The 19,111-nt window shown below is 39.7% G+C and overlaps 1 protein-coding gene across 2 annotated transcripts in view; it reads right to left on the bottom strand.

Moving 5' to 3' along the window:
- Window positions 1-19,111, bottom strand: part of COPA (COPI coat complex subunit alpha) — a 40,748-nt gene that overhangs the window by 16,815 nt on the left and 4,822 nt on the right. For both annotated transcript variants that reach the window (XM_036342349.1, XM_036342348.1), the window contains exons 4-12: window positions 14,838-14,918; window positions 14,428-14,504; window positions 13,360-13,469; window positions 7,351-7,460; window positions 5,274-5,373; window positions 3,913-4,048; window positions 2,823-2,905; window positions 1,082-1,232; window positions 112-178 (exon numbers count right to left, since the gene is read on the bottom strand). In XM_036342349.1, the coding sequence (XP_036198242.1) occupies window positions 112-178; window positions 1,082-1,232; window positions 2,823-2,905; window positions 3,913-4,048; window positions 5,274-5,373; window positions 7,351-7,460; window positions 13,360-13,469; window positions 14,428-14,504; window positions 14,838-14,918 (915 nt within the window). The remainder of the gene's footprint in view (window positions 1-111; window positions 179-1,081; window positions 1,233-2,822; window positions 2,906-3,912; window positions 4,049-5,273; window positions 5,374-7,350; window positions 7,461-13,359; window positions 13,470-14,427; window positions 14,505-14,837; window positions 14,919-19,111) is intronic.

Raw genomic sequence — 19,111 nt, forward strand, 5'->3', positions numbered from 1 at the left:
GTTTTGTGAGAGTCCTCTCAAAACTTCTAAGAAAACATTAGAGATTCCTACGGCACAAGAAAGAGACCTATGGGAAACGGGGAGGCCTAGGAGCACTCGATGGTTACTTACTGTACACAGTAGGACAGCATTTTCTGCTGGATTGTATGACATATTGAACACTGGAAACTTGGAACCACTAGAAATATATAGAGAAAATAGGAAAGAGGCATAAGGATAGAAAGAAGAAAGAATTATTCCCACACCTCTTACTTATCTCATCTTTACACATATACTTGTCACTTTTATAATCAGGAATAAAAGTAAGTAAGTAGTGCATCTATTCCCTTCCTTCCCTTAAGGTTTGGGGACTTCCCTATCTCAGCTTTGAGCAAACAGTATTTAAAAAAAGCAAACCCTACTACAAGTCAAATTATTCAACAGAAGGCAGGGTTAGCACTACTGTAATAAATAGGATTGGTTTTCCTTGAATACAAATTCCAACACATAACTGCAGTGGACACCACAGAGTAACATGTGATTTGTCTCTGGTTAATTTCTCCTGTTCCTATAAACCATCTTTTTATTGTAGTCATGCTAGAGGGTCGTTATCAAGCCCTCATGCCAAGATTTGCCACCATGAATGTTTCAGCGTGATGATGCAGCTGGCTCTTAAAGAGGACTGTTCCTTTCGCCAGGCATCCCAGAAGTTATTGTATCCTCAGAGTTAAAGAGTTTCCAGAGACATATATCTAGTTTAGAGTTGCATGTATTTTGCTAGAAAGCAAAGAAGAGTTATAGATATGCCAAATAAAGGCAACAAGGCCTGTCATCAAATTGGGCTACTCTCTACCAGGAAGCTTTCTCCTGTTTGCAAGAGAGCTGGCAAAGTGTGGCAGTATGATTTCCTGCCCACAGAGTCACTGGCATTCTCAACAGGGGAACTCCCATTCCCCAAATGGCTATCTCCTTGTCCATCATGCTCTTGGGGTTTAAACTGAACAGTCTCAGCCAATGGGGGTTCAACCTGTGACAGGAGAGAAGATCCAAAACGTTAAAAGGACTGAGTTCGGTGTGAAGTGAAGAAACCAGTCTGATTTACCTCCGCAACTGCATCACAGCTACATCTTTAGAGCTGTTGAAATCCAACTGACGTAAGAACCGGTCCTTGACATAATGCAGCATATTGCCGTGAACAGCATAGGCTGGCCTTTCCCGTTCTAGTTTAAACACAATCATGCCACCATCATGGCCTGGGGCACAGAGAGAAGAGAGGAAATAATTAGCTGAAGGCAAGAAGGAAAGCTGGAAACAGGAGATACACGAAGATAAGGATTATATATGTATGCTAAAAACAAAGTTAAGACATCTAAATGCATCAGTTATTTGCCTAAATTATCATGATTCTTGGACTTTTTAGTCAAACAAATTTCTGTGAATCCTTTCCTGAAACACAAGTCCTTACCTAACATGATTGATAGGTTTTGCAACTTTAAGCAAAACGATGTATAATGAAACCAACTTTATCATAAGGTAATTGCTATAAAGAAAAGTTAAGTTCCTACAGCATCTTAACATTATAATAAAATGCTGAACAAAATATTATTTTTATTTGAGGACCTGCAGTACTTTCTCACACTGTTACGTTTAGACATGCCTTCTTGTGTTCTCTTAACACTTTGTGCAAACCTCCATATAGCACTCACCCTACACGGTAATGTGTATGTCTACCATCCCCATGATGCTATGAGCTTCCTGAGGGAAGAAATTACAATAACTTCCATCCTCCCCCAGTCTTAGCTTATAATCCTATGTAATAAAAGCCTAATATTCAAATCGACTGAATGAGGGACCAACTGGTCACTATGACGCACACTGACCACCAGGGGGCAGACGCTCAATGCAGGAGCTGCCCACAGGGCCCAGGCTAGCCAAGGTGGGTGCCAACGGGCCTCCCACCCCCCATCACCCTGCCAGTCGCCCCACAGATCGGCCTTGATCTCTGGCTAGGCCTAGGGACCCTACCCATGCATGAATTTCGTGCATCGGGCCTCTAGTAAGAACATAAACATATTTGCTGAACAAATAGATGCTAGTTTTGAAAGCCTTTGTGGTTTTGTTCTAGACAAATGTTTTGCTTTTTTCCCACTGGCATCATCCATCTCTTAGAGAAACCTTCAACTTTTGCCCTACAGTCTACTCTCCACGAATAAGCCAGATTGTGTCACTTCCAATGGCTTTCCCTTCAGAGTCACATGCACAGTCTGGCCTGGTCTTACTTCCTGTACTTAGCCCCTTACTCACTGTGCCCCTATTGGCATGTTCTTCAAACATGCTCAGCATCCCTTACATCACGGTCTTTCGTAATCCCCACACTCATTCCTCTCTTTCTTCCTTGCTTTTGCTTAACTTTCCTCAAAGCTTTTTCACTATATATTGTTATGGTCTAGCTCTTTTCACTGCAAATAAAAGTTCCATCAAGTAAGGGACATTGGTTTATGCTATACCACCAGCACCCACACTAGGGCCTGACACTAGTATGCTTTTGCTAAATGAATAAAACTCAGCTTCTAGCTCCTCAATCTAAGAAATCCATGTGTCCAGTATTACACTCCTAAGCCTCCTGGAACTAATGGGCTTTACTGTTAAATGGCTCTCGGTAAAGAAAGAACACTGCAAGAATACTACTCCAAGAAGGTATGAAGGAAAAAAGCCTCAACAACATGGCTCTGATAATTCTATTTCTCCTTGTCACCCTACTATGCATTTACTGGAGACAAAGCTAATGGAGAATCAAACTTTGAACTAAAACAAGGAAGTAAAAGAAAAGATGCGGCCCTTACCTGCTGCAAAGAGGTTAAGGTTGGGGTGGGCAGCTAGGACCCAGAAACGATCATGGTCCCTACGGAAGGTCTGAACCCCAGTTCTAGGAAAATAAAAGATGCACAAAGAAAAATATTAATTTCAGAGGAATCTTCAGCCCATCCTATGTAATAAAGAGCTAATATGCTAATTAGACCAGAGGGCAGAATGACCTTCCGGAACGACCAGTGGGCGGGGTGCGGGGCTGCAAGGCAGCTAGGATTGCTGCAAGGGCCAAGGCGGCAGCCGGGGCTGCTGTGAGGGCCGAGACAGCCAGGGCTGCGAGGGCCGAGCCCCTTGCACGAATTTTGTGCATCGGGCCTCTAGTCATATATAAGAGTATTGAGTGGTAAGCCAAAATGTTAATTTAAATCAGTAACAGTATACTAAATATCCTAAGTAAAGGTAGTCATGATAAAGTCTACCAACCCCTCCACCACCCCCAAAAAACAGGAGGAAACTCCAAACAGACTGTATTATTTTGATATTTCAATTTCTCTATTTGTCACAATTTTCTACTATACTGCTTTCATTTCATATTTCTTATTTTTCTAGCTACAGAAGAACATGCTTGAATTTAAGAGAAAAAGAATACACATGGAGATTTCTATTTGATAGAAAACTTGTAAATGTTGGTTGATCTTTAGGTCCCTTCAAGATTTCATAATACAGGAATACCTAGTTTTATCAAACTTCACTGTATTGTACTTTGCAAATACTGTTTTTAACAAACTGAAGGTTTGTAGCAACCCAGCACCCAGCAAGTCTATTGATGCCATTTTACCAACAGGCTCAGTTGATGGTTAATATAACTTTTATATGCACTGGGAAACAAACAAACAAAAAAATTTGTGTTTCTCGTTGTATTGCCATATTTACTTGACTACGGCAGTCTGGATCTGAACCCACATCTCCAAGGTGTGACTGTGTATGATCTGACTTCTTTATATGCTATATGCTGAAGACAATGAGAAACAAACATCAGTATTCTAATTTAATTTTTAAAAAGAAAGAGGGTAAGAGAACGGGGCTTCCCCTGGGTTTGGTACCACTACATCATAATCCCCTTACCGTTTAGACATGTCCCAGACTCGGATACTCTTGTCCTCGGAATTACTAAGGATCAATTCTTGACGAGGGTGGAAGACAGCACAAGACACGTTGTTGTAATGGCCCCGGCAGGTATCAACCTCCCATGCCTTTGATTCTGAAGGACCAAAAAAAAATAGGTCATTTGGGATTTGGAATTATGACATCCTCTAATCAAATGCAAAGGTAGACTACAAAGTGTAAAATTAGCAACTTCTTTTTAATACGGTAATTCTCTTCATTTAAGCCTCTGAATCTTTACATATTTATTTGTTCTTATATTTTGACCCTCCTATCGGTTATAGCACATTTTCTCCATTATTATTTATTCCCTTACCCTGTTTCACTTGTCACTAGCTATCATTAGAAAATAAATATAAGCTCCGTATGGCAGAAGTTTTATCTGTTTTAGTCACCATTGTATCTCTAGAGCCTTAAAAAATGTGGGATATAAAACTGGAACACATAGACACAGGCAGACACAGGCAACAGTATGGTGGTTACCAGATGAAAGGGGTGTGGGGTAGTAAAGGGTAAAGGGAGCCAAATATAAGGTGATGGAAGATGATGTGACTTTGGGTGGTAGGCACACAATGCCATATACAAATCATGTACCATAGAAATCTACACTTGAAACCTATATAATCTTATTAACCAATGCCAGACCTATAAATTTAACTTAAAAATAAACATTTGTTGATGAATGAATTCCTACTCTTCACTGTGTTCATACACTTCAAAATCAGGATGCCATCATAAGAAAACAGGGAATGAGGAAATTTTTATGCTCCTGGGATTAACATAACCATCTAAGGCAGCGGTTTCTCAACTTGTGGGTCGCGACCCTTTTGGGGGTCGAACCACCCTTTTACAGAGGTCGCCTAAGACCATCGGAAAACACATATATAATTACATATTGTTTTTGTGATTAATCACTATGCTTTCATTATGTTCAATTTGTAACAGTGAAATTGGGGGTCACCACAACATGAGGAACTGTATGAAAGGGCCGCAGCATTAGGAAGGCTGAGAACCACTGGTCTAAGGTAAGAAAATAGGTCTCTAAGTCCAGAAGACCTGGCTACATCACCTTGCTGGCCAGCAATCAATTTTAAAAAATGTATTTTTATTGATTTCAGAGAGAGGAAGGTAGAGGGATTGAGAGATAGATACATCAATGAGAGAGCAACATCAATCAGCTGCCTACTGCTCGCTCCCTAACTGGGGATCAAGTGCCCTGACCATGACCTTCTGGTTCATGGGTCGAACTCAAACACTGAGCCACACTAGCCTGGCCAGCAAGCAATTTTTTAATCGTAGTAATACCATCACTGTTCACTAACCATTCATGCGCCAGATCTTCACCTGACGGTCATCTGCCCCAGACACAATAAGGGGCATAGTGGGGTGGAAGGCGGCCCAGTTTACTCCACGATCATGACCCTGTGGAAAAAATGAGGAAAGAAGTGGTTCTTCTAAAACAGCTTTATGTCCGTTACTCAAAGCAAACTAATGAACCATGCTTATGGTTATAAAATGTTTCTCTGATTTTTATTCTTTGTGTGAAAAGACTAAAGGGACTATTACTATATCAATCTATCCAATATTATCCACAAATTCTAATGGGAGTTCTTCTATTCCCATATTCAGCTTCATTTGCCATATACTGCCTTGTTTTATTAGCTGTCTTTTTATAAATTTCAACTAACTATAGCATCTCAAGAATAAAGACCAATTTTATAACTAAACTAGAGGCCCGGTGCACGGATTCGTGCACTGATGGGGTCCCTCGGTCTGGCCTGCAGGGATAGGGCCGAAACCGGCTCTCTGACATCCCCTGAGGGGTCCCAGATTGTGAGAGGGCGGTTATTGGGTGACGCACCCCAGAATCGGGCTTCCTCCTCTCTGGTTCTGGGTGCACTACCCGAGAACCGCAGTTGTCAAGTGACCACAGCTTGGCAGCTCCTGCTTTGAGCGTCTGCCCCCTGGTGGTCAGTGCGCGTCATAGCTACTGACCGGTTGGCCAGTTGCTTAGGCTTTTATATGTATGTAGATGAAAAAATTCTCAAAGTATAGTTGGAAAATTGGATAATAATCAAGATCCTTTTAGGAAATCTGCAAGATCAAAACTATTCTCATAATAACACTAAGATATTACTTGCCTTTTCATTCCTATTCTATCTTAAATGTAATTTTCCAGAGTTACATGCATATGATGCCATTGCTTTGATGGCTAATGGAATGTGTACTTACATATTTTATATTTTATAAGTTCCTGGTTTAATTTCAAATATGGTAAAAATTGACATCCATAACTTACATTAACAAAGACTATTTGGGGTCAATAAGTTTTCAGAGTATAAGGAAGTTTTCAGCCCAGCCGATGAGGCTCATGGTTGAACGTCAACCCATGAACCAAGAGTTCACTGGTTCGATTCCTGGTCAGGGTACATGCCTGGGTTACAGGGTTGATCCCCAGTAAGTGGCTTGCAGGAGGCAGCCGAATGATGATGTTTCTATCTCTCTATCCCTCACCCTTCCTCTCTCTCTAAAAAAATCAATAAAAACATTTTAAAAATATCTTCAGATCACAAAGTTTAAGTACTACTTATTTTTAAAAAAATGTATTTTATTAATTTCAGTGAGGAAGGGAGAGGGAGAGAGAGATAGAAACATCAATGATGAGAGAGAATCATTGATCAGCTGCCTCCTGCATGCCCCCTACTGGGGATTGAGCTCGCAACCTGGGCATATGCCCTGACAGGGAATCAAACCATGACCTCTTGGTTCATAGGCTGATGCTCAACCACTGAGCCACGCTGGCCAGGCAAGTGCTGCTGATTTTAAGATATATTATATCCTATTTATATAGTTGTAGTCTGAATTGTGACATAATCATAAATAAGGCAGTTTCAAAATAGCAGCATTTTTGAGAGATACAGTGTGGTGGAAAGTATGTGTGTTTTGGAATCAGACAGATCCAAGTTCAAATCTATTTACTAAATACACATGGACTTTGGAAAACTGCTTAGTTTTTCTAAATTTCCATTTTTAAATCTTATTTCAGCAAAATTCTTGGATCTCAATAACTCTGATTAAATCCACCACCACCACCACCACCACCAACCTGTCCTCCCTTACGAGAAAATGGGCTCTGCTTTGGGATGGTGAAGGAGCCTATGACAGCTCTCCCACTCTTGGCACTGTTTTTATAAGGTAACATAATTCTCCCTTACATGGCATGTAAGCTTCATTTCTGATGGCTCACCTACTATTCTATTTCCAGTGCCTCAAAACAGTGCTCAGTAGTTAATAAGCACTGCATAAACCTTTGTTGAAGGAATGAACACATGAATGACACACTGTCACTGTTTCCCTGGAAAACAGCCCATACCCAGTGATGGCTGTAAAGAGAAGTACCTCCAGTACATGCTTCACCACTGCATCCGTAGTTCCAAACAGATCAACCCCAGTAATTCCTCTCACATCCGACTCCACTGCGCCAGGGGACAAGTTTTTTTTCCTTAGACCTTTGAAGGGATAAGGAGTGGGATGAAAGATGTAAACATAATGTTACCAAAAAAAGCACAGTAACAGAAGCACAGAAGGCAGTGATAGGCTAATTAACATTAACAAAAAGGAAGGGAGAAAGAAATTTAGAGAGACTGAAGAAGAGATACTCAAGAGCTCCCATCTCTTTCTAAAAATGTTCAAAATACTGAAGTACATTCACTGTCTTCTCTTTTGCTCCCCTAACACTGAACAGACCCACTACTGGGATTTCTTCTCAGAGGACAATCCAAACTTCTACCGCAGCTAACTTCTTCAACAAACCTCACCTCAAGAACTGTCTGCTTGAGATAATGCTCATTTCTGTTCTTGAAATGTGGCCTCAAGAGGTAAACATTCAATTTCTACTTTTTCATTTTCAACTCTATGAAAACTATAGCAACTTTTCTTCTTTTATCTCAAAGAATTTTCAAAGAAAAGCCACTGGGGGAGGCTACAGATAGGTGTTTCCCAAACTGGGAGCTTTTAGGCAACTCATAGAGAAGTTTCAAAGGAGTTAAGGAAACTAGACCTATTAAATATAAAACAGCTATTTGGTGGACGATACTGTAAAACTATAAACTATACAAAAAGCGTACTCATATCTTCTACCTGCCTCTTGGGCAAGGGACAAAATAATTCAAACTGTCATGTCCCATTAAGCTCTTGCTTAAAAGACTGGTAATAGATCTGAATATATGTACTTTGCCATTAAAACATTTGGAGGCTAGTTTCATTGGGAGGAATTAGCCCATAATTTGAAAACAATGGAAAAAAGACACCATGATAAAAAGAATCCTATTTGCAGCCATAAAAAAGAATGAAACTATGCCATCTGCAGCATGATGGATCAAAAGGGTATTATGTTAAATGAAATAAGTCAGAGAGAAAAGGGGGAAATGCCATGTGATTTCACTTAAATGTGAACTCTAAAAGACAAAAGAAACTAATAATCAGAACAGAAACATACTCATAGATACAGAGACCATTTTCAGGATTTCCACATGGGAGGGAGCTTGTGGGGATGGGTGAAAAAAGTAAAGGGATTAAGAAGTACAAATTGGTAGCTACAGAATAGTCATGGGTATATAATGCACAGCACAGGGAATATAGTCAATAATATTGTAATAACTATGTATGGTGTCAGATGGGTACTAGATTTATTGGGGTAATCACTTAGCTTTATAAATGTCTAATGACTGAAACGAATATAATATTGTACATCACTATAATTGAAAAATAAAATATTAAAAAGAAAAAGAGTCCTATTTGTATAGGATCCACATTTATGGCAAAACTACACTTATCTTAAAAAGCTAACTATTTGCATTATAGTCAAAATCAAAATTATAACAATATTACCACCTTACATTTGAAAAGAACTTTGTGGTTTTCAAAGCACTCTAACATGTTATGTGATTAATAGTTTATAAATGAAATAATAGAATTGAAACTCAAATCATATCTTTTAAAGTATTTTTAGGAGGCAAAGACAAAAATGGAACTACCTGGCATTTGTAGAATAAAAACCAAATCTCTAACATAAAGGGAAAAATAAAAGCTATCACTGAAAATAAAATCTAAATAGTTTTAAGCCTAAATTTTGACACCTGTAGGAAAATAAAAACATTTAAGTCCAATGATACTTATCTTCATTGTATCAGAATCATAATCTCTCTTCTATTATAGTGGCATGTAAACATCAGCATTGGAGAAACAAGTGCTTAAAAGGACGCGGCAGTTTTAATTATCTTGTCTCCTGTCCAAGATGAACATTCAGTCAATAGGAAAGGAGAAAGGAAGCCAATGCTTTAAAAAAAAAAAAAGAAGCACTCTCCCAAAGCTTCATAAATACCTCATCACAGAGGTGCCTCCTTTCACTTATTTCACTTGTCCCTTTAATGGGACCTGTCAACTTTTTCTGAGTATGGAGTATGAAACAGATTGAAAGAAAGATATAAAAACAGATAGCTGTGAAGATCTTCGCCTCCAATAAGCTTCAACAAACACATGAAAAGGAAAAGCTGTATTACAGAATGAAAGCCTTTGTTGCACTTGCTTGTGATGGTTCAGGGAAAGGGAAGGGTATATACAGACAGATGAATATTTACGGGCAGTGAAAAGATACTTAGAAAGGAAATATTTGAGCCTTTGACAAGTCACTCACTACGACTGGACAGATGGAAAATTTCTACAGCAGCTACTCAAATCCAGAGGGAGGAGAGGACACTCTCAGAATGGACCAGTTTGATGCATACCCCCCAGGCGGGACCAGAGGAAGTAGTAAGAAGAGTCGGATGAGGACAGAATAATTTACTAGGACGCTGAAGGTAAGAAAGCAACCTCTTCTAAATCTATCTTTATTTATTTTTTTTTTAATAATTTTTTTTTTAAAGATATATTTTATTGATTTTTTACAGAGAGGAAGGGAGAGAGATAGAGAGTCAGAAACATCGATGAGAGAGAAACATCGACCAGCTGCCTCCTGCACATCCCCCACTGGGGATATGCCCGCAACCCAGGTACATGCCCCCGACCGGAATCGAACCCGGGACCCCTCAGTCCGCAGGCCGACGCTCTATCCACTGAGCCAAACCGGTCTCGGCCTAAATCTATCTTTAAATTGTAAATACTTATTTTGCCAGGCTAACACAAAAGACTCAGGTTAAGCTAAGCACCATGGGGCACAATTCTCATGGGAGAGGTATCAAGAAGACAGGTTTTCCTTTAAAGATCTGTTTACTTATTGCTTACCTGGCTCAGAGCATCCCCTTTCAGACACTCAGAAAAATTAGAATTCTAAACAGTTCTCTAAATGTGAGGGCATTCATTTCCTGACTCAGAACTAATGTTTCCTCTCCTGGAAATATTAGCTCCAGTCCCTAACAGACCTGAAAGCTAATTCCTCTTCCCGTGTTCAGACTTACGGGAACTCAGGCTAAAATAACTGCTAAAACAGGTAGGCTGCACAGCCAGTGTGGCTCAGTGGTTGAGTGATGCATTAAGAGGTCACAGGTACGATTCCTGGTCAGGGCACATGTGGGCTCAACCTCCAGTTGGGGGCATGCAGGAGGCAGCCAAATGATATTGATGTTCCCCTCTCATCAATGTTTTTTCCCCCTCTCTTCCTCTCCCTCTTTCTTACTCTCTCTCTAAAATCAATAAAAACATATATGTTTTTTAATAGAGTATGCTTATTTCTGGAAAAGATGCAAAAGTCTAACCCAAAAGCTTCTTCCATTTGGTAAATACCAAAGCATCATTCTGGTTTAGGGGTTTTGGAAATCAGACGGTTTTGTGTAGAGAAAAACAGTTAGGAATGGTTAAGAGAGCTTTAACATTAGTACAGCCGTCAGCACAAACTTTTCAATATCACAGATATTAAAAAGAGCAATTGCAGTGTTATTAAATAGTAACCCATAAACTTAAAACATTCAAGAGCAAATATAAACCCCAATTGAGGTCATAGTCTCTTCTCTGATTTAAGGGCCTTAATTCTGATGCAAAGATGTTCTCTGGCCTACAAAAGGGAAAAAGACTTCTTGCCTTGAACATTTCATGATCATTAGTGAGAATCCATCCACCTAACAACCCAAATTGCCTTAGCTAGGCCACAGGGAAACCGCTGTGCTAGTAACAGGTGCATAAACTCTTTGAACACCATAAGGCCCTTCTCAACCCAGTGCTCTAGGAAAGGATTAAGTCCTAGTGGTCAAAGCATCAATTTATGCACATAACAAATGAACTTTTTATGATCTAGAATGGCATTAGTTATATACCATTCTTGGAAGAACTAGAAAACAGTCACTCAAAGTACTGGAGTAGCCTTAATTCTCTCAGAACCCCATCTGGGAAAGACGATTCTAAGTAATCATCCCTCATCAGCTGGAACAGCATGAGCTAGGATCCTACCCCGTCGAGCTCCTATGTTCTGAGACAGAGAAAGCGCTTTGAATGTGCACATAGTGAAAACCCATAGCTAGGTTACTGGGACAGTGAATAATAAGCTCCCTGGCACTAGCAGTGAGGAAAGGGCACAGGTTCACAGAGCCTGTGCCTAACTCCTCTTGTTGGCATGGCTGGTCACATCCGAGTATACCTCACAATGCCTAGCCAGTCTGACAAAAACTGCAATGGCAAAAGCCCTAGCTGAAGAGGGTCCTACTGTTTTACCTACAGTACAATCTTGTACACCACTCCCTTCTAATTCAGAACCTTTGAAAATTGCAAACACCACATGTTGTAGAGGTTCTACTCTCCAACTGTCCTCATCTTCCCATGGGCTTGTTTCTGGGCCACATGAATCTTAACAGCTATTACAACATTCCAAATGCTGTACCCAGGAATCCAAATTTTCAACTTGCTGTTTCAAATGGCTTTTTGGGACAGCAACTACCCTACTGTCTCAGCTCACCAAGCCACAAGAGTTGGGACGTTATCACCTTGACCATACAATGCAGAAGGGTGACTCCCTTATGACCAAAAAGAACCAGCAGGACCTATGTGAGGACCTTCCTTTTACAGAATAAAAACAGTGTTTTTTGTCTAGCCATTAACCTTTCAGAGAACCCAATTTCCAAGAATTTCTTTTTTAAAAAATATATATATTTTTTTATTGATTTCAGAGAGGCAGGGAGAGGGAGAGATAGAAATATCAATGATGAAAATCATTGATGGGCTGCGTCCTGCATGCCCCCCACTGGGGATTGAGCCTGCAACCTGGGCATGTGCCCTCGACCAGAATCGAACCTGGGACCCTTCAGTCTACAGGCCAACGCTCTATCCACTTAGCCAAACCAGTTGGGCTCCAAGAACTTCTAAGGCAACAAACAAATAGAGACGATTCAGCAAGTGGTAAGTAAATTTAAATGGGCCGAAAATCACAGCATTTAGAGTCTCATTTCCCTATTCCAACTCTCAACAAAGCACTTTCATTTACCCAGCATGTCAACCTCATAGCTACAGTCTTTTCTCTGCATTTAAATTTTCTGGTTAGCCAAGGTACTACCATCACTCCCCACAGTAAAGCAACTGCACTTCACTCAGCGCTTCTTGAGCCCTTCCTTCTTCCCCCTACCCAATTTGGGCATGAGGATAAAGGGCCACAGTTGCTGGGTGTTTATATAGAGAGTAGGTTGATTTTATTTTACATGCTTTTGAGTTAACGTTAGAAAACTAATCACAAGCCGTTTCTAAATCCAAAAGGACATGTTGTAAAAGGATAATAAATGTTGGATCAAAATGGAAAAAAAATTTTTTTTCTGGTTAGCAACTTATTGGATCCCCTCCATAAGTACTAAACATTTATATACTATACAAAATTAAGATATATAAACTGTGAAAGGAGGGACTATTCCAATTACCCAAAATCTATAAGTTAATTTCTGGTCTTAGAAGTCTGTTATAACATTAAAAGGTATTCTGGACATACCACCTCCTGCCCCACCTCCCCATGATCCTTACACTAGAAGAAATATAAAAGATTTTCCTATTTCTAAATGAGGCCACAAGATTCGAGAGTTCTGTTTCCCTGTAATAATTTATTCCCCAACTTTGTTTTTGTCAAATATATTTTTTGTGTAAAGCTTGATTTTTAATCAAATATTGCCAATGATATATAGATTTTAACTAAAACTGATCTAACAAAAAAGTGCAACTTCCTTCAAATTAAATAAATTTTCTAGAGCAACAACTTTTCTTAGGAAATACCTCTAACATGAAGACCATGAAAACAGATTTAATATACTCAGAAACAGAGATGCTATTATATGAGAAGAGAATATTCTAAATTTTGCTGTTCCAAGCCAACTACCCTATTTTAAGAAATTGCAGTTTTGCACGAGACATAATTAGGTTTTCCTCTGAACTTGGGCAGCTCACCAGAAATATCCCAAACGCGCACAGTCTGGTCGAGGCTGGCTGATACAACCAGGTCTTCTGAGGGGTGGAACTGAGCACACATTACATAATGGTTGTGCCCTGTTAAAACACTGTAAGAAGAAGAAGAAAGACAATGCTAAATTAGAGGCAGGAATCACCAGACTCCAACATGTTAAACACCATTCTCCAAATTAAACAGATGCAAATCAAACTGTACTTTTTTTGAGGCAAAGGTAAGTCAACCTAACAATTCTAAACCAGTAACAAGAAGGCCAGCTGTTTTAACAATAGCTCTCTTCTTACCTCTAATGCATTAGTATTTAATATTAATGACTTCAGGAGAACTGAGATGGCACAGCTCTCCTCTAAAAGCCGTATTAGCCGGGACTGGTTTGGCTCAGTGGATAGAGCGTCGGCCTGCGGACTGAAAGGTCCCAGGTTCGATTCCGGTCAAGGGCATGTACCTTGGTTGCGGGCACATCCCCAGCGGGGGGTGTGCAGGAGGCAGCTGATCGATGTTTCTCTCTCATCGATGTTTCTAACTCTCTACCTCTCTCCTTTCCTCTCTGTAAAAAATCAATAAAATATATTTTTTAAAAAAGCTGTATTAAAATATCAAAATAAATGAAATCTTCGTAACTCATAGTGGACATCATCTGTTAATTTCAGTGGAATATCCCTCTTAAGAGGCATCATTTAAAATGGCCCTTACATCTTCCTTACGTCCTGGAAAGCTCAAGGCAAGACAAGGCAAGACCGCTGTCTAGACTCTGACTCGGGTTTCACAAGAACAGAAATGAAAACCAGCTAAAAGTTTTGTTCTAAAAACCTAGTTATATGACCTCCTTTCCCTGGTAAGAAATGATCGGAAAATCCAGATCCATATATTACTTACAAGATTGCCTCTGTATTTATCATTTTGTACATAAAAGCACCTTACAAATACAATCAGTAGTTAATCAGTAGACACTGCGCATTAGTGGAGGGGGATGCTTATTCTGAAGAGAAGTTGATTATAAAACACTAGGAAGAATGAAGACACGTTCTGAGGCCTGTTTCCTGCCTTACCAGACACAGGTTCTGGACTGCCAGTTCCACACTCGGATGGTCTGATCGTCTGAGGCGCTCAGAATCCAAGGATATTCCTGAAAGATATTCCGGAGAAAGGGTTTGAACATTAAACGAATATGTTCTTTCAGGCTCCTGCAGCCACCTCTTTCTTTGGAGGGAACATTCCACTGTCTAAATTCTCAGCTAGATTAGCAAAGGGAGTGCTGATTCTGATTTAATTCAATACAACCCTGAGTGCTTTCTTTTCCAGAATGAAACAAAGGAGGAAGGCCAACACCACAGAGGTCCTAGAAGAGTCACTCCAATAACATAATTGTTTTATCAATGTTTGGATTCTTGAGGGAAAAAAATGATTCCTACAGGGAAACTGAAGAATGCTCTAAAACTAGAGGCACATGGATACTTACATGATGAAAAAATGTGGTACGTATGTAGTCTAAGTGCCCCAGCAATGTGAAGAGACAGCGCCGAAGCTTGTAATTCCAAACCTGCGAAGAGAGAAATACAGCAGAGGAATGGGACCTGAGGTTCTTGAGAACCTAAAAGGCTCGGGTTTCTCAAGAAGTTTGGATTTACATTAGGGCACTTCTAAATAGCTGGGAACCTTGATAGGTCTTGTTTAAAGTTGGAGGGGAAAGATCAAATAACATGTGAGGAAGGAAAAAAAGGAAGGCTAGGGAAAACCTAAAGCTAAAACTATGAAAAAGGTTCTTCCTTTTATGAGGGAGAAACCATCTCTATTTAACAACATGAGACAAGATGCTTATCTAAGCTTAACTGGAAGCTCTTCTTTCTACTGCATAATTGTTCTCAGCTTTTATACATACAGATCCCTTAGTACTTAGCTGATTATTTTATATCAGGGTAAAAAAATAAAAAAAAATGGCAGAACAAATACTATGAGTCCAAAGGAAACAATAACATAACATATGGCATCATCTTCTTTTAGACTCTGAACTTGGTGGCAAATGATGCCAATACATTCACGATCTACACTCATCATGCAAGGAGACTTTAACTCATTACTATGGACAATACCACACTGCTCAGATTCAGATATAAAGTTGATTTAAATACTGATGTACCAGGCACCAATGAGTACAACTGAAGAAGACACTAAAACCAGGACCATATATGTAAGGCAGCTCATTCTCCCATCTAAAAAAGTACAAAAATGAGAGGTCAGATGCTTTTTGTTTTCTTTTTTAACATTTAATACTTATTTACAGTCTCTCTGGGCCACCTTGTTACTATTCTTCCTTTCAACTTAAAATTTAAAAATTTTTTTTCGGTAAATAACAAAATTCAAACAACCCAAAAACATGATTGTTCAAACAAGAATATAGCCGGAACCGGTTTGGCTCAGTGGATAGAGCGTCGGCCTGCGGACTGAAAGGTCCCCGGTTCGATTCCGGTCAAGGGCATGTACCTTGGTTGCGGGCACATCCCCAGTGGGGGGTGTGCAGGAGGCAGCTGATCGATGTTTCTCTCTCATCGATGTTTCTAACTCTCTATCTCTCTCCCTTCCTCTCTGTAAAAAATCAATAAAGTGTGTATATATATATATATATATATGTATATATATATATATAAAAGAAAACATTTTCTCTAAAAAAAAACAAAACAAAACAAAAAAAACCAAATAAGAATATAAGCTCTGGCCCTGGCCAGTGTGGCTCAATTGGTTGAGAGTCGTCCCTCGTGGTGAAAGGTCACGGATTTGATTCCACATCAGGGCACATGCCCAGGTTGCAGGTTTGGTCCCCAGTCAGGATATGTACAGGAAGCAACCGATCAATGTTTCTTTCTCATTGATGTTTCTCTTTCTCTCTCCCCCCCCCCCTTCCTCTCTCTCTAAAAATAAATGAAAACATACAAAAAAGAATGTCAATTCCCTAAAGGCAGAATCCTTATCATTATGCAAAATACTATCCCTCTAGCACATAATATAGTGACTAGCACTTAGTAGGTGCTCAACAGGTGTGTACAGAACTGAGAAAAGGTAAAGAACACAAAAGTGAAAGTACCCCAATACCTTCACCTTCATCTCATGAATCATCTGTATCAGTGGTTCTCAACTTTCCTAGTGCCGCGACCCTTTAATACAGTTCCTCATGTTGTGGTGACCCCCAATTTCATTGTTACAAATTGAACATAATTAAAGCATAGTGATTAATCACAAAAACAATATGTAATTATATATGTTTTCCGATGGTCTTAGGCGACCCCTTTGAAAGGGGTCGCGACCCACAGGTTGAGAACCGCTGATCTATATATAAATACACATGTATACAACAGAGTTGGAGTTTCACACAAAAATTAGGTCATACTGCAAATACTACTCTGTAATTGGACTTTTTTTTCTCTTATAAAGTTCAGTGCTGTTTTTGGTATTTTTTTTTTTTTTTAAGTTCAGTGTTTTAAACTTCCATATATCTAGCTTCAAACTGTCTTGGCTCCTTGATAGTCTATCAAACCCCAGAACTCTAGATCCTTAAGTACCTATAGGATTTGTAGACTTTGATCATTTGCTGGGCTTCCTATCTTACTCTTTGAAAATATGGATACAGCAAACAATGAAATGATCCATAAACATGACTTCTAGATAATCTCCCTTTCATCAGAGAAATATAAATTAAAACCACAGCATGCAGCCAGCTAAGACAATTTCTTTATTCTATTACAGCTTTGAGATATAATTCAAATCTCATACAATCCATCCATTTAAAGTATAGAATTCAATGGTTTTAAGTACATTCATAGTTAGGCGACCATCACCACGATCAATATTAGAACAAAATATCACTCCCAAAAGAAGCTATACTCATTAGCAGTCACTCCCCATTTCTTCCCAACTACTGCCCCCACCAACCCTAGAAAACCACTAATCTACTTTCTGCTTTATAATTTGGCCTGTTCTGGACATTTCATGTAATTGGACAATAACTCCTTTTTAAAAATATTGTTTTGGGCCCTAGCCATTTTGGCTCAGTGGATAGAGTGTCAGCCTGCAGACAGAGGGGCCCCGGTTCGATTCTGGTCCGGGGCACATGCCCTGGTTGTGGGCTCGATCTCTAGTAGGGGGCTGCAGGAGGCAGCTGATCAATGATTCTCTCTCAACATTGATGTTTCTATCTCTCTCTCCCTTCCTTTCTAAAATAAACAAAAATATATTTAAAAAATTAAAAAAATATTGTTTTGGGAAAACTTTTTTATGAAAGTAAAGAGTGCAAACTTCGATATTTTAAAAAATACATTTTTATTGAGTTTTAGCGATAGAAACATTGATAAAAGAGAAACATTATCGATAGACTGCCTCCTGCATGCCCCATACTGGGGATCAAACCTGGGCTTGTGCCCTGACTAGAATCAAACCACTGACCTCTTGGTTCATGGGCTGATGCTCAACCACTGAGCCACACCTGGCTTGATTTTTTTTTTACACAGGTTCAAAGTCTCTAGCTGCAGCTTTGGCCTTTATCACAGTCAAGCTTCTTCAAATTACCTATATTCTGTCTCTGCTTCCTCACTTCACAGTAAAATCTAAGATCACTAATGCCCTGCTAAATACTAATAAGCACTCCAAAGGTTACTTCGTCTTTATCTTATTCTGACCACCTTCTCCTTCCTAAAATTCTATCCTTCCTTGGTATCTAAGAAGCCTTTGCTTCTTCCTTTTGGTTCATCTCTAACTTCTCAAATCATTCTTTCCTGTACTAACTCTAATTCCTCCATCTTTTAAATGAGTTTGTTTTCTCATTCAGTGATTCCTGAGTGATATGTTCTAACTACTTCTGTTTTGGCTCCCTCCTTCATGATGACAACTCCCAAATATATCTCCAGTGCAGACACGCCTTTAGGTACCTCAAACACATCAGAGCCAAGATAGTATTCATTACCCATCTGTGTTCTCCCCAAAATTCCTATGTTGAAATCCAAATGCCTAAGGTAATGGTATTAAAGAGGTGAGGTCTTTCAGAGGTACTTAGGTTATAAGCGTGGGGCCCTCATGAATAGGATTAGTGTCCTTATAAGAGAGACCCCAGAGATCCCATGTGAGTACACAAGGAGAAGTCAGCAGTCTGCTTCCTGGAGAGGACCGTCATCAGATCTCAACCATGCTGGCACCCTGACCTTGGACCTCCAGCCTCCAGCTTTGAGAAATAAATTTCTGTTGTCTATAAGCCACCTAGTCCGAGGCAGTTTGTGACAGGAACTCAAACAGACTGAGACACCACTCTTTTCCACTTTCGAAAAGCGTACCTCTTATTTTTGCTTTCCCGGTTCATAGCACACCTTCTACCCAGTGGCCTAGACTAGAAACCTGATACAAATAATCTCATTTATTTTCCCTCACCCTCCCGCCAATATCCATGCAAAAGACCGATTCACTTCTTGAGCATTCACAAGCATTCCTCTCCATTTCGAATGCTACTGCCTAAGCTCAGACGCTGTTCTTCTCTCACATGGGCTTATACGTAAGACAGTCCCCTAACCGGTATCTCTGCCTCCCATCTTGCCCGATTCATCCAATCTCTTCTTTACATTGCCACCCAAGTAGTCTTTCTTTTAAAAAAAGTGTTAATCGGATAGCATTCCTCTGTACAAACCCCTTTAATGGTTCCTTGCCATCTGTATGACAACCAAACTCCTGAGCATGCAAACTCCATGGTCACTTCCA

The sequence above is a fragment of the Myotis myotis genome, unplaced genomic scaffold, assembly GCF_014108235.1.
Source record: "Myotis myotis isolate mMyoMyo1 unplaced genomic scaffold, mMyoMyo1.p scaffold_m19_p_18, whole genome shotgun sequence".
Taxonomy (NCBI): domain Eukaryota; kingdom Metazoa; phylum Chordata; class Mammalia; order Chiroptera; family Vespertilionidae; genus Myotis; species Myotis myotis.